A 19,589-nucleotide genomic window follows, 5' to 3' on the forward strand; every position below is an offset into this window, starting at 1 on the left:
CTGGATGCGAGGCATGCACTAGCATGCATGAGTCAGTCTTACAAGTGCTGGAAGATAGGCCTGTGTCACCAGGAATGGTGGGCATTTGCTTTTTCATATATATTCATTTATGTAAATGTATCCCGCTGCGTTCATTTAACATGGCTCATGCACACAGGTGTTTAATTGACTACTGAATGACCTAGCAGGGACACAATCCTGGCGAAGGCTGAATCATCCTTTTTAGCAATCATTAACTGACTGCTGTTCCTGATCTTAAGCAGTGATTCTCTAATCCTGTAACCTTTTAATATGGTTCCCCATGCTGTGGTGATATCCAATGATAAAATTATTTCATTGCTGCATCATAATTGTAATTTTGCAACCTGTATGAATCATAATATAAATGTCTTCTAGACAGGATTTCTGATACGCAGTCCCTAGAAGTTTTGCAACCCACTGGTTATGACCTGTTGATCTGGGGCCTATGAGAGATTTCCCCAACCCAAGATCTTTAAGGTCTTATAAAGTAAAAACCAAGGACAATCACATAGCTCAGTGGAAAAAAGCACTTGTCACACAAGCAGATGACCCAAGTTTCATTCCAAGAGCTCATTATGAAATGAGAGCACCACATCCTGAATGCCATTCCTCTTACTTCCATACAACCTCACAAAGAGGACTGCATCCACAAACAAATAAATGCATTTAAAAGATTAAAGTCACAGTTGGCAATAAAATATGTCTATGTTCATGTACTAAAGAGCTTACAAACAAAGTAGACCTATATATGTGGAACACAGATAAATGATACAATGAGATATTCCCTGTGTTCAATTATGTGTGAAAAATAAAAAATTATATGTATTAAAAAACCCTTTGGTTTTGAAACGTTGTGACTACTAGAGTTTAATCCAAACTTTATATCATTGTCGTGTGAGAATGCTGCTTGAGGCATATTCCCAAGCCATTTTTGATGTAACTATGTACTAAATATAGATATCTAGATGTATAGATATGTATAGATGTATAGATATGGGGGACTTGTTACATCTTATTGCCAATTCTACTTGAAGCAGAAAATGAACACACAGTCTGTGTGCCACACTGTTTCTTTAGAACATTCTTAGTCTTCTAAGTATTGATTTACATTTACTAGCTTCATAAATGCTCTGTTCCTGCTCACTCTATAAAGGCCTGTCACCTCCTTTGCGCAGAAGGCTGAAGCAGGAAGACCAGAAGTCATGTGACAGCTTGGCTACATAGTATGCCTGGTTCACATTCCCAGAACCTGTCTCAATGAAATGAGGAAAGCAAATGAGAGGAATCTTGTTCTTATAAATCTTGTGTACTTTCTGAGGTAATAATAGGTCTCAAGTCTTTGGAGACCAAAGGTACAAATGTAAGAAGACAGAAGATCTGTGGGAATCTTTTTTCAGTTACACACCAAAGACCAGCATGGAATCCTAAACTGTATCAGGCAGCTATCTTCACGTGCTTTCAGGATCTATTTGATTGCTCCCAGAACAGCGAATTAATACTTCAATATGTTAGCTCATCTATGATGTCAAATTCAAGGTGAAGCATCACATAAAACATTATAATTTTTATATTTGTGAATATTTTGAAATTCATTTGGTTCATAGATTTCTGAGTATGCTAAAATATGACACTGTCTCAGAGACCTAAAATATGACTATGAAAGTTACACACTTAAGATTAGGGAAAAATATTGCAACTACCCTCCAACTTGCAGCCTCTCTGACAACAGAGGGAATAAATCTCATTATGGAAACTGCAGTATGCCACAGTATGCCCCTCAGTATACATGCTTGGTCACACCCTTTTGCTTGCAAATGTTCATTGCAATGGCTTGTTGGTCTGGTTCGAGACCTCTAGCTTCTGCTACTCTATCAAAACTAGAACATTACTGAGACTCCTCTCAGATATCCTGTTGTTGACTTCTGATATGGAGATAGATCCTGTAGTTTTATATCTGTAGATCAGGCTCCTTTATGCACTCCAGCAGTTCACTGATGGGATAGATCTTGGGGTGGGACAATTCAAAGTCCTGGGTCTGGATCTGACAGGTATTTGAGCTGGCCTCTGGCTCTCCTGCTCTTAGCGCAACTCACCAGCAATATACATCCCAATCCACTCCACCATACCCTCCATACCAAGAGCAGCTCTACTGTGGTGCCCAGGCAAGCTTTAGAACCTGACCTCCTGAGTGTTAAAGGTAGTGATGGATAGGGCCAGTTCTCCTACTCTCATAAACTTGGGGACAACTCTCCTGCCTGCCATATGTAGCAAGGGGTGAGAGTGAGGTCTCTCCCTTGAGATATGTTACCACACAATGAACAAGTGTGGGGCCAGTTCTCCCATGCTCACACCCCATTGGGGTCAACACTACTGTGTTGCCCAGGTGATGTTCAGGCCCAGTCTTCTGAGTGTTGCAGTTGGTTAAGGGCAGGGCCAGCCCTCCTGCTCTCATGATCACAGAGTTCTGTATCCCATTTGCTGCAAATGGTGAGCTAGGAAGTGGGAAGAGAATCTCTCTACTCCAACCACATAGGAAACAATGCCAGGATCAGCTCTCCCAGGCTCAGAGTCATGAATTTCCTCATCTGCAATTCCCACATGAATGGGCTGCTTTCCATAGTACTTCAGTTGGTTAGGAGCAGGGTTATATCTCCCACTCTCTTGACCCAGGGCCAGATCTTCCACAATAGTGAGCAAATAGCAAGTTCTGCACAGCCCTCAGACATAAACGTGTTCCTAGGCAGCAACTCAGATCAGGGACTTCTACCTGGCCTTTGATGGTAACAGACTCCTGTCACTACAGGACCATAGATCCAGATATGGTCCCAGATGTGGCCCCTGTTGGCAGCACAGGCCAGGACCCCAGCATGGTCTCAGGTAGTATCACTGGCTACTTACATCAGGGTGTCCCTCACTAACCTCAAGTTGCCTGTTCTGCCTTTCTTCATTCTGCTCACATTTTTCTTTTTCTGTTTCTCTTCCATTTCTCTACCTACTACTTACCCCTTAAGTAGCACCCAGGGTCTCTGAGTGTCTGGTGTTGCTTCAGGAGTTCTGTGACCAACACAAGCAGTATGGGACTAGGCAGAGGTCATCTTGGTCATGGTCTGCACCTCCAGTGCCTTCATGGTGGATTGGTTGTACTTTCAGTCTAGCTCATTGTCCAAACCCCAAAGTCCTCGTCTGGTGGTTATCCCACACTCATTCTTTGCCTGACCCACCAGAGGAGCCCCATGAAATAAATGGTCATTTGCCTAAGACTCACTCCCACCTGACTGACTAGCTCCCAGTCTGAGCCACCAGAAGCTGCAGTGGTAATTGTCTCAGGTCCATTTTGTTTTTCAAAGATTGTTAGGCTACTGTTCAGTCAGATGTTACAGATCAGAACACTGATCATAGGCATAGCCCCTCTCCTCTTTGCCACCTACCAACACACATGTGACACAGCAACCATACCTGAGAAGTCTCTAGGGGCAGCACACTGACTTTTGTATGGTCTCTAAGCAACACCGTCCAAACCAATCAGAATCTGTTAGATTATTTTTGAGCACATAAATACAAATGCAGAGACTTGATTAGGTCAGAGAGGGGGATTTCTGAATCTCAGGGAGCTTTTCAAACACTTTCAAAAAACAAAGTCACAGAAGGATAATTTAATTTTTATTTTTCACATTGTATGTGTGAGAGTGTGTGAGTGTGTGAGTGTGTGTGTGTGTGTGTGTGTGTGTTTGTGTGTGCATGCACGTGTAAACTCAGATGTAAGTGCCATAGCATATCTGTGAAAGTTAGAGGAGAACTTGTGGGAGTCGGGCCTCTCATTCTACCATGTAGATCCCAGTGATTGAACTCATGATAACAGGCTTGGCCACAGGAAGCTTTATCAGATGAACTATCTCTCAAGGGAAGGAATACAAATTAAACAATGTAGAAAAGCATATAAATTGTTATGACACAGAGATATATCTTTTGTTTAATCCATATGTCTTCTATATAAACTTGGCAGAATAGACACCCTGGGTAAAGTTCAGAGAGAAGCTACAGTATGGCACTATACTTTCAATTCAACTCTTACTTTAACTTTAAATTCAGAATAAGGCAGGGAACAAGAATAAAACTTTATTCATTTTCTGAAGCAGGCTGGAAATCTAGAATAAAGTGGCTGTAGTGGAGAATAGACATGAGACACACACTCTGAATTGATGATGATTTTATCTCATGCAAAGAAGCAAAATGTGAGCCAGGAATTTCTATTCCCAACCTAGAAGCATGTTGGCACATTTAACAGTGCCCTGTGTTTGTCACATGGTAACTTCCTGTTTATTCAAATATCTGATATTAAATTTGGCCCAGAGTTCATAGTTATTAAATAAGAAAGATGCTATACTGCTTAAAAATATCATGCTTTAATTTACTGTCTATTCATCACAGGAAATGAACTCATTGTTTTCAGACAATGTCCTAATCAGATAGAGTAGTGAAATTTAATGAAAACCTTTTATTAGGTTGATTAGGTGATAGGATTATGAATCACAGGCATGTGATTCTCTACAGTACTTATAATCAATAATGGAACTTAATATTGTTCTGAGTGGAATTGTCAGCTCTCCTGAGTGAAACTGCTTGTTACTGTTCAGACAAAGTGGGCAAATGCAACAGTGAGATTTTTTTTCTTTTATTTCACAGTTTGGGAAAATGTCAGTGCAGCTGCTTATCTCAAATAATTAGGGAACTTTGTTTATCCTTCTCTGAGTGGGAGAGATATTGTGAGGGATAATCTTGATTCTCAGCCTGACACCATTAAGAAGCACCAAAGAGACACTCATCTGGCCATGTCCATGGGGCAGTGTCTAGAGTGTGTTAACTGAAGAAGGAAGATGTACCCGATGTGTGACCAGCTCCATCCTGGACTGGGATCCTGGACTAGTTAAGAAGAGGAAATGAGATAAGCACTAGCATTCATCTCTCTCTGCTTCCTGACTGTGGATATGAAAAGACTAGGCATTTCAAGCCTCTGCTATCATGCTTTCCCACCATGATGGACTATCCTCAAACTCTCCAGAAAACCCTTCGTCATACTACTTTTGCTGAATATTTTGTCCCAGTGATGAGAAGAGAGACTAATAAGAGGTTATGTGAAAATAACTGCCCAGGGAAATAATTTCACACAAACCAGAAGGCACTCATTGTTTCTGAAAGCAACTATTTATCAATGTTTATACTTCTGTGTCTATGTGAGTGCATGTGCATATGTGTGAAGGTGCATATGCCTATGCCTGTGAGCACAGGCCATAAATGGTTACTGGGTGTCCTCTTACAGTATTCTGTTCCTGTTCTGCCAAAGCACAGTCTCTTTCTGAACCTGTGCATGTAGAATGTCTTAGTTGGAAACCGTCAAGACCACTCCTTCTGTGCCGGCTCCTCTAAGAACAGACAGACATTTCTGGGTCCAAACTGGTGATTGTGGAATAATTGCTCATAAGTAGTGAGTCATTTCTCCAACCCTACACATAAACTTCTTCAATTTTTTTTTACATTTATTTTCTTGAAGGGAGTTCTGAGATAGATGAACACACATGATCGGCTGGCTTGGTGCATCTTTAACATGTTTCGAAAATAGATTCTCAATATGACAAAGAGGCTCAGGTTGGATACAAATTCTACCCTTGACTTTGAAAAGTCTGGCACTTAAACCCCAGTACAGTCTTCCCTAGAAAAATATTGTCTATGATAAGGGCAATACTCAGAATCAATTGTAATTATATGGTTCCAAACTTAGAATTTTCAACAAGATTTATTTATCCAATATTTATTGGTTTTATTTGAGCATATATGTGAGTGCCTGCATAGGATGTACATGGACCATGTGCATTTCTGTTCAGTCAGGAGCCTTAATGGGACAAAACAATAACTAGCAGGTAATCTCCCTGAGGTGGCCTGCTTCAAATTTCTCTATAATCTGCGACAGGTTTACCCTTATTCAGGAAGTCTGTAAATGGGAATTCATTTTAGGAAAGATTCTTGCTATTAATAGGCTTTTCCTCTTATTATTTGTATTGGATATTTTGATTTATATTTCAAATGGTATTTTCTTTCCTGATTTTGCCTCCAGAAACCTATTATCTACCCCGCTTCTTTGAGGGTGCCACCCAACCACCCCCCTCCCACCTTCCTGCTCTGATATTCCCCTATACTGGGGCTTTGAGACTTGACAGACCAAGGACCTCTCTTCCTGTTGATGCTCCACAAGGACATCCTCTGCTACATCTGAGCCTGGAGTCATAGGTCTATCCCTGTGTACTCTTGGGATGGTTGTTTAGTCCGTGGGAGCTCTGGGGGTTCTGGTTGTTTGATATTGTTGTTCTTATGGGGTTGCAAACTCCTTCAGCTCCTTCAATCCTTTCTCTAACTACTACATTGGGGACCCCTTTCTTTGTTCAATGGTTGGCTGTGAGCATCTGTCTTTGTATTTGTCAGGCTCTAGCAGAGCCTCTCAGGAGACAGCTATATCAGGGTCCTGTCAGCATGCACTTATTGGCATCTGCAATATTGTCTGGGTTTGTTGGCTGTAGATTGTATGATACTGAAAAAACACAGACTTTCTGCTGCAATATGGTCACAGTGAAAGTAATCAGGAAACTTTATAGAGGGACATGCAAGTGTTTTATTTGGGTACAGAAATTGTGATTTTTTTTACTAACGTCAAATAAGTAATGAAATGTTCAAATGTACACACACTATGCATATAGTCTCATTGAAACATCAAAAAATAGTTCATAACATAAACCTACATTAAGTCACCTAAATGCAAATAAAAGTAATGGGTTTAATAATGATTTGGCCTCATGAAAAAGTCAAAATTTTAAATATCACCCAGGAGACAATCTAATAACTCACTCTACGAAGTGCATGCTGTGAAAGCATGAGAAAATGAATTTCATCCTTATTTAAAAATATAAAATTCTTAACAGTTAACATAAATATAATTTTTGAAATTATCATCAAATTAAGCCAATTTTAAAAATAAACTAGTTTAAAATTAATTTTAAAAATTAAATAAAAAAGTAAAATTAAAATAAGTTAACTAGGGGTTGGGGATTTAGCTCAGTGGTAGAAGCACTAGCTTCTAGCAAGCACAAGGCCCTGGGTTCGACCCAAGCTCCAAAAAAAAAATAAATAAATGAACTAGTCATAATAACAATTACTTGACATCTCGTGGACAAACAGATTCTTGGTGCTCACAGGCCAGAGAGCCTAGCCTACTTGGTGAGTTATAAGAGATCCTTCTCAAATATGGAAGTAGGAATCACCTGAAGAATGACACTCAAAATTGACAGCTGTCCTACACTCATGCATGGGTGTAGTCACACACAGAGAAAGGGAGAGAGTAGAAAGAGAGAATGTTAAAATTCAGTACTGCATTTTACACGAAATTATAATCATATTTCATTGGAGGCAAAGAAAAGTAAAAGAATTATTTCACTTATTAAATAACTTTGACAGTAGAAGATTCTATAACTGTGAAGAAAAATGCACTAAATGTTCATGAGCATAAGCCTTACACTCCAGCCTGAAGAGAGCCTGAGAGCACTTGGGTAGCTTGCCCTCTGACGTTTTCATCTATACTTGAGCCAGACAGCACAATGTTTGCAAAGATTTACTGGTCTCAGTAACCACTTCAAATGCACAAACCTGCTGTAAGTGAATCAGGAGTCTCTCAGACACAGCTGCGCTTCATGGCAGAGGCTGTGACTGCAGGCCACTATGTTGCCAGGGCACATCATGATCAGCGTTCCATGCATGTTCATTAGCAATGGACTACTGCCCCAAGGCCAGAGCAGAATGACTATGTCCAGCCAACAGCATCCTAGTGAGAAGTCAGCAATGTAGTGTGCACTCCTTTTTCACTTCTAAATGATCATGCTTTGTTTTGAGGAGTCAGTTGACACTACATGTGAAACCTAATGAACATATTACACATGCATGTGGTTAACTTGGTGAAACATGGTGTGGGGGATCAATTTGTCAACATGACTTGATCTGGTACTGACTAGAAGGCAATCATCTGAGCATTCCTCTGACAGATGTTTTGATCAGATTACTGAAAGTGGGAATATCTACTCTAAATGTGGCAGCACGTCCCTGTCATGCTACCAGTATAAAGCTGTGGAAGAAGTAAAGCTTCTTTCAATTGCTGGCCTTTATTCTTGCTGGTGAGTTCATCTATTTTATTAATGCTTCCTCTCTTTGTTCATATTAGAGTCAACTTCTTTAGAAATTATATATATAGTGAAGATGGCTCTCCGGTTATTCTCCAGCTCTTTGGGGACCTAATAGAATTACTGAAACATCGAGCCTTATGAACCCTGCAACTGCTGAATGCTTTACCTTGCCATTGTGAGACAGCTATTGTTGGACTTCCCACTGTATCATGTAAGCCAATCTCATAAATCCACTTTTAATATGTACTTATTCTATCAAATCTGTTTCTGTAGTGAACCCTGACTAATATATGTATAACTCTTTGAACATTTAGAAATGGATTCTTGTGGGCCAATTAAAATAGAACTGTTTGTGAATAAGATTGTTTGCTAAGAATGTAACATCAAAGTGCAAAATAACTTTAATGGTGAAAAGGGATCATTTAAAGCAAGCATAACAAGTCTGTATGAGTGAATGCCACAGACCTATTAAAATCACAGTTCAGAATACACTAAATGCAAGATATTAAAAATTCCATTAGAGGGTATCAGAAAAATTATATATCATTCTACAAATGTTGCAAACCTAAATTATATTGATTGAAATCTTTTTCAAAAAGTCCTTATTTTAATGTAAAAAGGAACTCGAAATATATGCATCAATTGATGAAAGCGTATTAAAAGGAATGACAGGACACCACAGCATTTATTCATTATTCCATTACTCTGTTCAGGTATTATTTTTCAAAAATGTTGTATCGACTACAAAGCAACAGCTTTATGGAATTAATGAAATGGTCTTATAGCTGTTATTAAAATGAAACAAGAAGTTTCAAACTATGTTCCCAAATAATGTGTACATTTGTGTACATGTGTAAGGCTGTACCTGAGTGGTGTGTGTGTGTGTGTGTGTGTGTGTGTGTGTGTGTGTGTGTGTTCATGTGTGTGAGTTCTGTTAATATTTGTGCATAATAAACTGTTTTTACCTAAATGTCAATTTATGGCTCCATAACAATTATGTTAATTTCAGTCAACTGACAGAATTCTCACAAATAATACCAGTGTTGTTCTTTTCTCAGTTGGCAAATTATTAATGTCCTGAATGGTCACCAGAATAGGGTGAAAGTTTTCTACTTCAGTGAAACATTTCACACTCTGTAGCAAAGATGAAAAAAGTCAACACAGGTGCTCTGTGCAGTTGCTCTAGACATTGCAAGAGTTAAAGATTCATCTGCACACAGGCTATTTCAGCAACAGATGAAAACTCCTGGCCCACACCTTACTAAGGAGCAGTTGTCAGTAGATAGTCACTGGAGGAGAATCATCCTTTTCTTGAGAAAGTGCCCACTGGTATATCTCCCACCATCCAGCTGTTGTCCCACCCAGGTCCAGATGTGTAACACTAACTAGACTTAGCTGTTATAATACAACAACAACAACAATGACGAAAACACCAAATGACAGTGGGAGAGGGATGTATTAAAGGGGACATGAAGAGAATGGGGAAAAACATGGAAAATATGATCATGTTCCATTATATACACATATAAAACCCTCAAAAATACAGAAAAATTACAAAAAAAACCTTTAAAGAGAATTCCTAACTCAATGTGAAAAGACCCTTTCTTGGAAACTAACATCTGCTCAACAGAATATGATTTCCTTTCTTATTGTTTTAAGTAAACTAACTTCATTCAGAGCTGCGACTACCATGATATATTTGTACAAATGTTTCTAGCCTTCACTCTTAATTTGTGAAGTCTTTCTTTGGTGTGAGTATGTACATGCATATTCATGGGGGTAAGCCAGAGGCTGATATAGGTGTCTTCCAAGATTCAGTTTTTCCTTGACTTTTGAGACATGGTCTCTTCCTGAACACAGCTCTCCTGATCTGGCTAGATTAGGTAGCCAGCAAGCTCTGGAGATTCACTTGTGCTCATCTCCCAAAACATTACAGATGAGCCTGCCAATGCCTAGCTTTGAGGCACGTACCAAATAGTCAAACTCAGGTTCATTCACCTGCATGGTGGGCAGTATATCAATAGGACCATCATGAATGTTATAGGAGTAGTTGAATATCAGAGTATTAAGGGTTTTTTTAGTAATTTTATTTTTCTTGGATATTTTCTGTATTTATATTTCAAATGTTAGCCCTTTGCCCCCTCCCCCATACCCACTCTCCCTCACTCTGCTTCTATGAGGATGCCTCCATGCCCATCCACCCACTCCAACACCCTGACATTACTCTACATTGGGGAAGCAACCCTTCATAGGACCAAGGGCTTTACCTCCCACTGATGCTGGACAATGCCCTCCTCTGCTACATATATAGCTGGAGTCATGGGTTCCTCCATGTATACTCATGGGTTGGTCGTTTAGTCCCTGGGAGCTCTGGTGGGTTTGGTTGTTTGGTATTGTTTTTCTTCCTGTGGTGTTGCAAAACCCTTCTGCTCCATCAGTCTTTTCTCTAACTCCTCCATTAGGGTCTCCTTGTTCAGTCCAGTGGTTAGTTGCAGCCATCCTTATCTGTATCAATAGGGCTCTGGCACAGCTTCTCAGTAGATACCCATATCTGGCACCTGTCAGCAAGCTCTTCTTCACATCAGCAATAATGACTAGGTTTGGTGGCTGCATAATGAGGCACCAGGTGAGACAGTATCCTGATGACCTTTTCTTTAGTCCCTGCTCCACTCTTTGTCCCTGTGTTTCCTCCTGTGAGTATTTTGTTCTCCCTTCTAAGAAGTGAGGAAGCATCTATGTTTTGGTCTCCCTTCTCCTTGGACTTCAAGTGATCTCTGAATTTTTTCTTAGGTATTCCAAAAGCTAATATCCACTTATCAGTCAGTACATACCACCTGTGTTCTTTTAATGACTGGTTTCTCTCATTCAGGATATTTTCTAGTTTCATCCATTTGCCTAAGAATTTCAACATCCTTAGAGTCCTGGATTTTAACAATTCATTAATGACGAGAGAAGTAGCTCAGTGGTTAGGAGGACAGTTCCAAAGGGACTGGGTTTGAGTCCCAGTACCCATCTCGGGTGGCTCATAACCAGGTATAATTCCAGCTCCAGAGGATCTAACATTCTCTTCAGACCTTCCAAGGAACATGCACACACACACACACACACACACACACACACACACACACACACACACACACAAAAGAAACACACACACTCACAAATAAGTTAAGATACAACTTAAAATATTCTGTAAAATTCTGATTATACTAATAAAGTGCAATTTGTTGGAAATCTATTTTCCTAGTACTAATGATCACAAGATTTACTTAGCAGAAATAAATGAAGTAATTTCCTAATGACCCGTTATTCGCATAGAAAATGAAAATATTACCTTAAAATCCTACCTACCTATTTCAATCAATATTTGACCCAGAAAGACCCAGAAATTTATTCATATACAAGTGCATATATTTATTTAGAAATAAATGCAATTGCATTATTCATGGGTATATGATTAACTGGTCCACTTTTCTAACTTAATAATCTACTATGAAAATCAGTCTTCCTTCAAGCTGTAGAAATTATACATGTCCCATTTTTCTTATTTTCAACCTTGATTAAAATTAAAGTCACATTTTTGCAGATTGCTTAAAAATGCACACCTCAGGTAACTTTGTCGTTTAAGTACTGCCATAACCTTTAGTCAATCCAAAGTAAAATTTCAAATATTTATATATATATATTCTAATTAAAATAATGTTTATTAGTATATGTTGATTATACACAATGTGGTTCACATTGACATTTTCAGACAAGTATATCATATATTTGGATCCTACCCACTTCCACATTGCTCTTTTGTCACCTTCCCCCTGTGCTGATCCATTCTTCTTCCCAGCCATGATCATTCTATGTTTTTCAGATGTTTCTGTGAATTTTATTAAGGTTGCATCAGCTTCATACTAATCACAAGAGTTGAAGGAGTGAAGAACTTAAATTAGTCAAGTTTGTGATGGATTTTATGCCACATTTGTATTTATATTTTGTATAAAAAAGAGATACCTTTTGCTACATGCTTGGGAATTTCACATAATCATTTGATTTCCTCCTAATTATTTGTCATTATAAAGCTCTGTGTATGTGTGTGCGGGAGATGTTCACTTCTAAGGATGCTTGTTTCCTCCTGAATGTGCACTATTGAAAATTAAATTTAAATTGACTCAATAATCTTGACATATTTAAATCAGCTATTAATAAGCCTTTTCATTTTAAAATCATTTAAAGTTTTAAAATTTGTTTGAGATTTAGAAGGAAAAATGTTTCCTTCCCCTATCAAAAAGTTTCTAAGAAGCAGCATGGTTTCTTAGTCATTGAGAACACATTAGTTTTATTTTCTACTTTAAAATATGCACTGCATTTACTAGAATAGTGCATTTCAAGTTTATTTTACCAGAACATTTTGATGGGTATTTACTTGATTATGAATATTCAAAATATGATATCATTATTTATTATTGTGTGTAGATTATGTAAATGTGTGGCTGGACATTCTGTGGCATACACATAGAAGTGAGATGACAATTTTGTGGTGTCTGCTCTTTAGTTTCCCCTTTAAATGGGTTTCACATAGGTCACTAGATTTACAAGGTGAGTTCCTTTACCACCTGAGCCATATTGCTAGCCCATACATTTGAAACCTACACAATGGCATGACAGTATTACATGTACAATATAGAAAATATATATTTAATTAACAACACTTTTTTTTAGATTGTCAACAGGCTCTTGAAATTAGCAAGTGTTCTAGTTAAGTTCTACCTCCCAGCTGGGTGTGGTGACACATTTCAATACCAATATTCAAGAGGCAGAAAGGTGGAACCTTGTGAGTTTCAGGACAGCCTGATTTATATAGTGAGTTCAAAAGCAGCCAGAGCTGCCACATGAAACCCTCTGTCAAAACAATAAAAACAATATTCTGTATTCTAGGGCTGAGGATATAGGATCAGTTAGTAGATATACATAAAGCACACATAAAACCTTGATTTGACATCTAGAACTGCATAATTTGGATATTGGCTTATGCCTATTGTCTTGGCGTCTAGAACAGAGTTGGAGAATTAGAAGTTCAAGATCATTTTCTATTATATAGTGAGTCAAAGGCCACCTTTGATTTGTACGAATAAATAAGTAAATAAATAGATAGATAAATAGATAAATAAATAGCATGCTAAGACCCTCATTTCACAGCACATATGACTGATTACATTTTATTGACATTGTTTGAATATATGACATTATCTCCCAAAAATATGTATGAGCTGTATGTGCTTAGTTTCATAGGCTCTGAATAGAATTGGGATTGTTGGGACTGGGAAAGGTGGCTTAGTTGGTGAAACCCTTGTGACATAAGCATGAGGACATCTGTTTGAATGTACAGAACCCATGTAAAAGGCAGAGTTCATACCATGCATCCATAATCCCCTCACTCCTCTGGTAAGATAAGAAGTAGAGACAGGGGAATCTCTGGAAGTACCTAGGTCAGCTGGCATAGTATAGGCAGAATTGTACAACTAGCAATCCTGCCTGAAAGAAGGTGAACAGAAAGAACTGACCTAGAGGTTGTCCTCTGACCTCCATGGGTGAGTCATAGCTCATATACACCTGTACTTACACACAGAAATACAAATACAAATCCAAGGAAGGAGCATTGAACCTTCAACGACAATGAAACTAAAGCAAAGAAGATTTCCAGGACCTACCTGGACCAGGAACATAGCTATGTGGTGGAATTCTCCTCTTCCACCTTGTTTGACAGGAACAGTCATGAAGAACTTGCTTCCATCTCTAGAAAACACTGGCTCCTCATTCTACAATGGAGAGGGACACAGAAAAATCTCAGAATGTCTATGGGGGCATCTTTCTACTCACATCAAACAAACATAGGTTGCTGTTTGACTGGAATTACTTTGGGAAATAGAAGAATTACTTTTTTAAATGACACATGGCATTTAGAATTTTCAAAAGTGAATTTAATCTTACATTATGCATATTAATATCAAAGTGGACATAATGATGAGGTTTCACATATTGTAGATGAACATTTTAAAAATTAGAGTGAAGGCCTGTGAGAAATTATACAGACAAGTACTTTTATAGATTGACTTGCATTTACACTCGGTAATTTATCCCTCAAACATAAGAAAACAGTGATTTAATTCTAAAGACCAGTTCATTGATATATGTTTTAAATCATAAAAGTCTTTAAAAGTTATTTTTGTAATATCATTTATCAAGCAACCTTACTATCAGGAAATTCCTTTCTGATACTGCACATTTGCTGAACATATAAGAAATAAAATGCCACATAATTGGAAATTACAGAGATCATCTATTTAAATTTCCTGTCATGAATTAGTTCATTTTCCTTAAACAAACACAAAATACACACAAATGCAACCCTAGTGCTGTGAACACCAGTTGTATTTTTCTTTTTTCTTTTTTTTTCTTTGGTTCTTTTTTTCGGAGCTGGGGACCGAACCCAGGGCCTTGTGCTTCCTAGGCAAGCAAGCGCTCTACCACTGAGCTAAATCCACAACCCCTGAATTTTTCATAAATCACAAGGATTTATATGACTACAGTTACTAAGCTTTTGAAAAATAAATTAGATTAGTCACATATATACATATATAAATTCAGATGAATGCATAGAGCTGAATGCATATTTGGCATGTGTGTGTATGTATGTGTGCATTTATGTCTTCTTAGGAAGAACATAAATACATTTTACACAGAGACAGACATATACAAACATGCATACACACCACACACACACACACACACACACACACATATGAGTACATTAAGAGAGCAGACATTTGATGTAGCATCACATTCCTTTCTACCTGATTAAAGAATGCTTCTAAACATCATATGGTTTTCTTTGGAAGACTTACAAGTTTAATTTTTTATTATTTTAAAGCATACTTATATGAGTATGTGGCAGTTTCTTTGGGATCCAAAGGTATGGCATCCTCTGGAGCTGGAGTTATAAAGGAGTCACCCACATGGACTCAGAGAACCAAACTCTGGCCCTCTGAAAGAGCAGTGTGTGCTCTAACCACTGAACGAGTTCTCCGCCCCTGTTGTATGACTTTGAATTGCCCTCCTATACTTACAAATAGCTTCAGTTTGCTATCGTGAACTTCTCCTCTCTTCTTACATGCTCCTTAGGTCAGAGCTTGCTGCTGACTCACCATGGCCTTCCTAAGATTCTTATCTTCATCTAACTCTTCCTCTTAAATCTGCGTGTTCAACTCTAAAGTCACCTTATTCCTGATTATTCCAGGAAAGTCTGGTATTCTGCTGCTATCCACAGTCTTTTACTTTCTACTCTTTTCTTATGCTACTTTACATCACTTAGAACATACACTGAGCACATGTGCATCTGTTTATAGGTGTGTGACACGTGTAAGCAGGAAGTCTTCCTCTGTAACATGTGTAAAATGGGGCAACAGATTACAGTCCTCACTTAAACATTCACAGCATCTGGAAAACCTGTTCTTAACATCAGTGTCAAGGTAATTTTCATTTTCACTTGGTGGTTAATCATGAAAATATATGATAATGTACGTAGCCACTTGAAACCTCAGAAGTAATGTAAGTAAGTTAAAAAAAAATTAAATAAGACAAAATGAACACTCAGACCTCATACCTGGGTGAACTCTCTCATCTTACCCTCTCTGCCTTCACACATGGATCATCTTTTACGACAGTGCTTCTGAGGAATGGGAAACAGGGCACTGGACCTGAGCTGTTTAGCTCTACAAACTTCTATGTGTGTTACACACTTGTCATCCTATGTTCAAGTGCCTTGAAGGTAAAGCCAACCATGTCCATTAATTACTTCATTGCAACTGTCTTGAAAGTGAGTATGTGCCAATACTAAAGTCCTAATTATCTTAGAACTCTGCTTCCACTCATTACTTTGTCCAGCCTATTCCATTTTATAAAATTCTAAGCATTGGGTAAGATTCTCATAATCCTGCTGAAGGGAAAAAAATCAATTCTGATAGATCATCAAATTCATTTTCTTACTAAACAATTGATAACGGGATGTTTTGTTGTTTAAAAATGAGTTGTACACAACACATAAATTTGAATTTAATATAGTCATGACTGTTAAACTGTTAGGAATTTTCATGGCTCTAAAATTTATAGAACCCTATGTGTGAAGGAGAGCAATTCAGAAGACATCAATATCCATCATGTTCTTAATTTCTGTTGGTTTTCTTTTTAGTGTCTAACTTAATTGAATGAGAACATATTACTGGTTATAAATTTAAAATTGTACTTCTATTTCATTTTGCATAACAGGGTAAAATTGTACTAATAAGTGTATACATATATACAATAAATTATTTCTCTCCTTCTATGTATATAATGCTGTCTATGTATTTCCCTGTGAGCCTATAAACAGTCTTTCTACCTTCCTATTTCCAGTGAAAGAATGTGTAAGGCAATGCTTTTGTGTGACATATTGCTGTAGGCATCTATTTCAATGGGGAGCAATAGAAAAAATCCTTTCTGTTTTTTTTTTTTTTACAGAGAGATAGTAGATTTTGATACATTAAAAATTACATGTGATGTGCCTGGGTGGGGTGATACCCACAAGAGCTTCCTTCTTTTCAGAGAAGGAGAGGGGTATATGCAATGAGAGCCTGTATAAGAGTATATTGGGAGGAGAAGGAGCTGTGATAGGGATGTAAAATGAATAAATAAATTAATGAATGAAAAAACTATATGTAACTTTGCAGTAATTATATTGGGAGATGTTATCAGGTTAAGGTTACAGGGGAGGTGAATTTAAGAGGTGGTTTATGATGAAATTTGAAAATAATATAGGCTTTGGACAAGAAATTTTTGGGGAAAATTTTGTTTCTCCTCCAAAAAGGGGATATATGAATTCCCTCTATATAGGAGAGTAATAATAATAGAATTAAGAAGATGATTCTTACAATAATCTGTAATAGAATTGTGATGATTTTCAATTTCAACTGCTATGGACTATCTAAGGCTGTTGATTATGATATAAAGGTCTGTGGGAACATACCAAGTTGTTTCAGTTATGGAAATGAAAATCTCTCTATCAAAGAAGTCTCTCTATCAAATGCACAGCACACCCCTCTGTCTAGTCTTACTAGCCAGGTTGCTCTATGAAACCTTGTCTCAGCCCTCCTTACAAGAAGGCCACCATACCCACCAGTCATTTACATGGATTCTGGGAATACATATTGATTCTTATGCTTATAATAGAAAATGTTCTAAACCATGCGCAATCTTCCCAGACCCTTAGAATAATATTTTAAAGAGAAAAATATAGCTATCATGTGAGGGAAATGTTTATAATGCCCAAAAAATGACACAGGCCACCTATACTATACCTGTTTAGAGATCCAGGTGTCAGATGTCATTTCGTATTTCTGAAAAAGAACAATTGCCTCATGAAGCATCTATGATCAAGATGAGCATTCATCCGTGCAACCTTTCTTACACTCTCCTCTTCAGACCTTCACCCTCTCTTCAACTAGAGAAGTCCCTTCAGAGATCCTTCCTGTTGGTAATATTGATTGATTGAAAAGTAGGGATGCCTCATTTTGATGAGGGTCCCTCCCAAGAGCACATCACCAGGGTGGTACAGGTGCAAGGTCACTCTCCAGTTGTGTTTTATTGCACCCCTCAAATTTCAGTGAACCCCCAGACCCTGTTCTTCCTTCTTTGTAGACATCATTTGGAAACAATACCAAGTCTCTAGCAGAGCTGAGCAAACAGCAGTAAAATTCAAAATCTAGATTTTTTTAAATTAATTCAATCTCAGTCATAACCATTTTTTTCTCATTAGCACTCATTCTGTGTTAGAGAGAAAAATCCAACCTATGACAGCCAGATTTTATTTTCCTTTGAAATATTTTGTGAATGGTAACAGCCAAGATCATTGCAAAAGCCAAATTTGACCATTTAATCTCAAGTTAATTTGATAAAATATTTTAGAAATAATGTCATTTCATCATGACATAAAGCTCATGTTTGTTGAAACATACATATATATATATATATATATTTAAAAAGGGAGTCATATTTTTACACAATGCCTTCAGAGACCAAAATGAAGCATAAGATCCTTGGAGCTGGCCTGACATGGTTGTGATTCTCCTAACATGGGTGCTGGGAACTGAACTCTGGTCCTCTGAAAGAACATCAATCACTCATAACCACGGAAGTGGAATTCTAGCTCCAATCACTTTCTTTTTTGAAGCATGTATTTTCAATATTTGGCTACATGTGGCTTCAGGCACACATTAGAAAACATTTAAAGAAAATATTCCTTAATATTGAATGTTCACTAAAGCAATAGCCATTTTTTCTACCCAAGATATAAAATATTAATGGCAGGTGCTTATTAGTGTCACCCTGGCTTTCTTAAGATTCCAGAGGTAAATTGTTGTATGCTATCATTCATCATACAATTTAAATGTGCAGAAAATGAAATTTTTAAACTTTGACAGCATTAATCACCACAGTCTCATGAGGTTGTATAGCATTTTAACTTATCTTGTGGTTATGTAGCAAAAATAATTAGACTTAGACTATCCTTCCATTGAAGAGTTAACAGGATTCTCTATTTGGCCCAGTTTTGCCTCCCACATGTAAAGGAAGCATTCTACTGAACGAGGACAAGTTTAAAATTACCAGGTTGTCAGTTGAGTAAACAACCCAAATAGAACAGTTTTTTCAAGTACATCAGGAAGTCTGGCCAACCTATAATGTAAACAAATAGAACTTAATGTTTGGGAGGATGTTACTAACCTACAAATGAAAAGCACAGCTCCCACTGTGTCAGTGATGGTAGCTTTGAGTATCCAGTTCCAACTCAAGAGATTCAATGACAAACTGCTGCCTATTTAATTCTCCTCTTGTAACAGTTATTTAAGAATTGTGTTTCTAGAATGCCCACAGGAAACGAATGTACAGTCCAAGAGTGTTTAACTTCAGGAGATTTGATGATTTGATTTATGTGTGTATCATCAAGATACAGAACCTTAGGTTCTCTCATCTTACAGAGTCCTACAATGGCTCCAAGGAGACAGTCTTCTCAGCTTTTCCCTATTGATCTTTTTTTTTTTTTGGCTATAAGAAGCCAGATAATTGAACCATGCATCATCTATTGGTGTCAGGGTTCTCTTTTGACACATTTTTAGATTTAGATGTATCCCTCTCTTGCTGCTGTTGTTGTTTTGAATATATATGTATATTTGAATATATATATATATATATATATATGTATATATATATATGCATTGTGTTTGCAAGGTGGGGTGCATTTGTGTGTGTGTGTGTGAGAGAGAGAGA

At 37.7% G+C, this 19,589-nt stretch overlaps 1 protein-coding gene and 1 non-coding gene across 4 annotated transcripts in view; both read right to left on the bottom strand.

Annotated features, from left to right (window-relative positions):
- The window catches only part of Dpp10 (dipeptidyl peptidase like 10), a 1,656,730-nt gene that overhangs the window by 67,168 nt on the left and 1,569,973 nt on the right, over positions 1-19,589 (bottom strand). For all 3 annotated transcript variants that reach the window (NM_001415116.1, NM_001415117.1, NM_001012205.2), the window contains 2 exon segments: positions 13,943-14,050; positions 17,624-17,662. In NM_001415116.1, the coding sequence (NP_001402045.1) occupies positions 13,943-14,050; positions 17,624-17,662 (147 nt within the window).
- On the bottom strand, positions 3,369-3,499 carry LOC120096396 (small nucleolar RNA SNORA17). Its single transcript, XR_015636419.1, has one exon. It is a non-coding gene; the product is annotated as a small nucleolar RNA SNORA17 (small nucleolar RNA).

This window comes from Rattus norvegicus, chromosome 13, assembly GCF_021556685.1.
Source record: "Rattus norvegicus strain SHRSP/BbbUtx chromosome 13, alternate assembly SHRSP_T2T, whole genome shotgun sequence".
Taxonomy (NCBI): domain Eukaryota; kingdom Metazoa; phylum Chordata; class Mammalia; order Rodentia; family Muridae; genus Rattus; species Rattus norvegicus.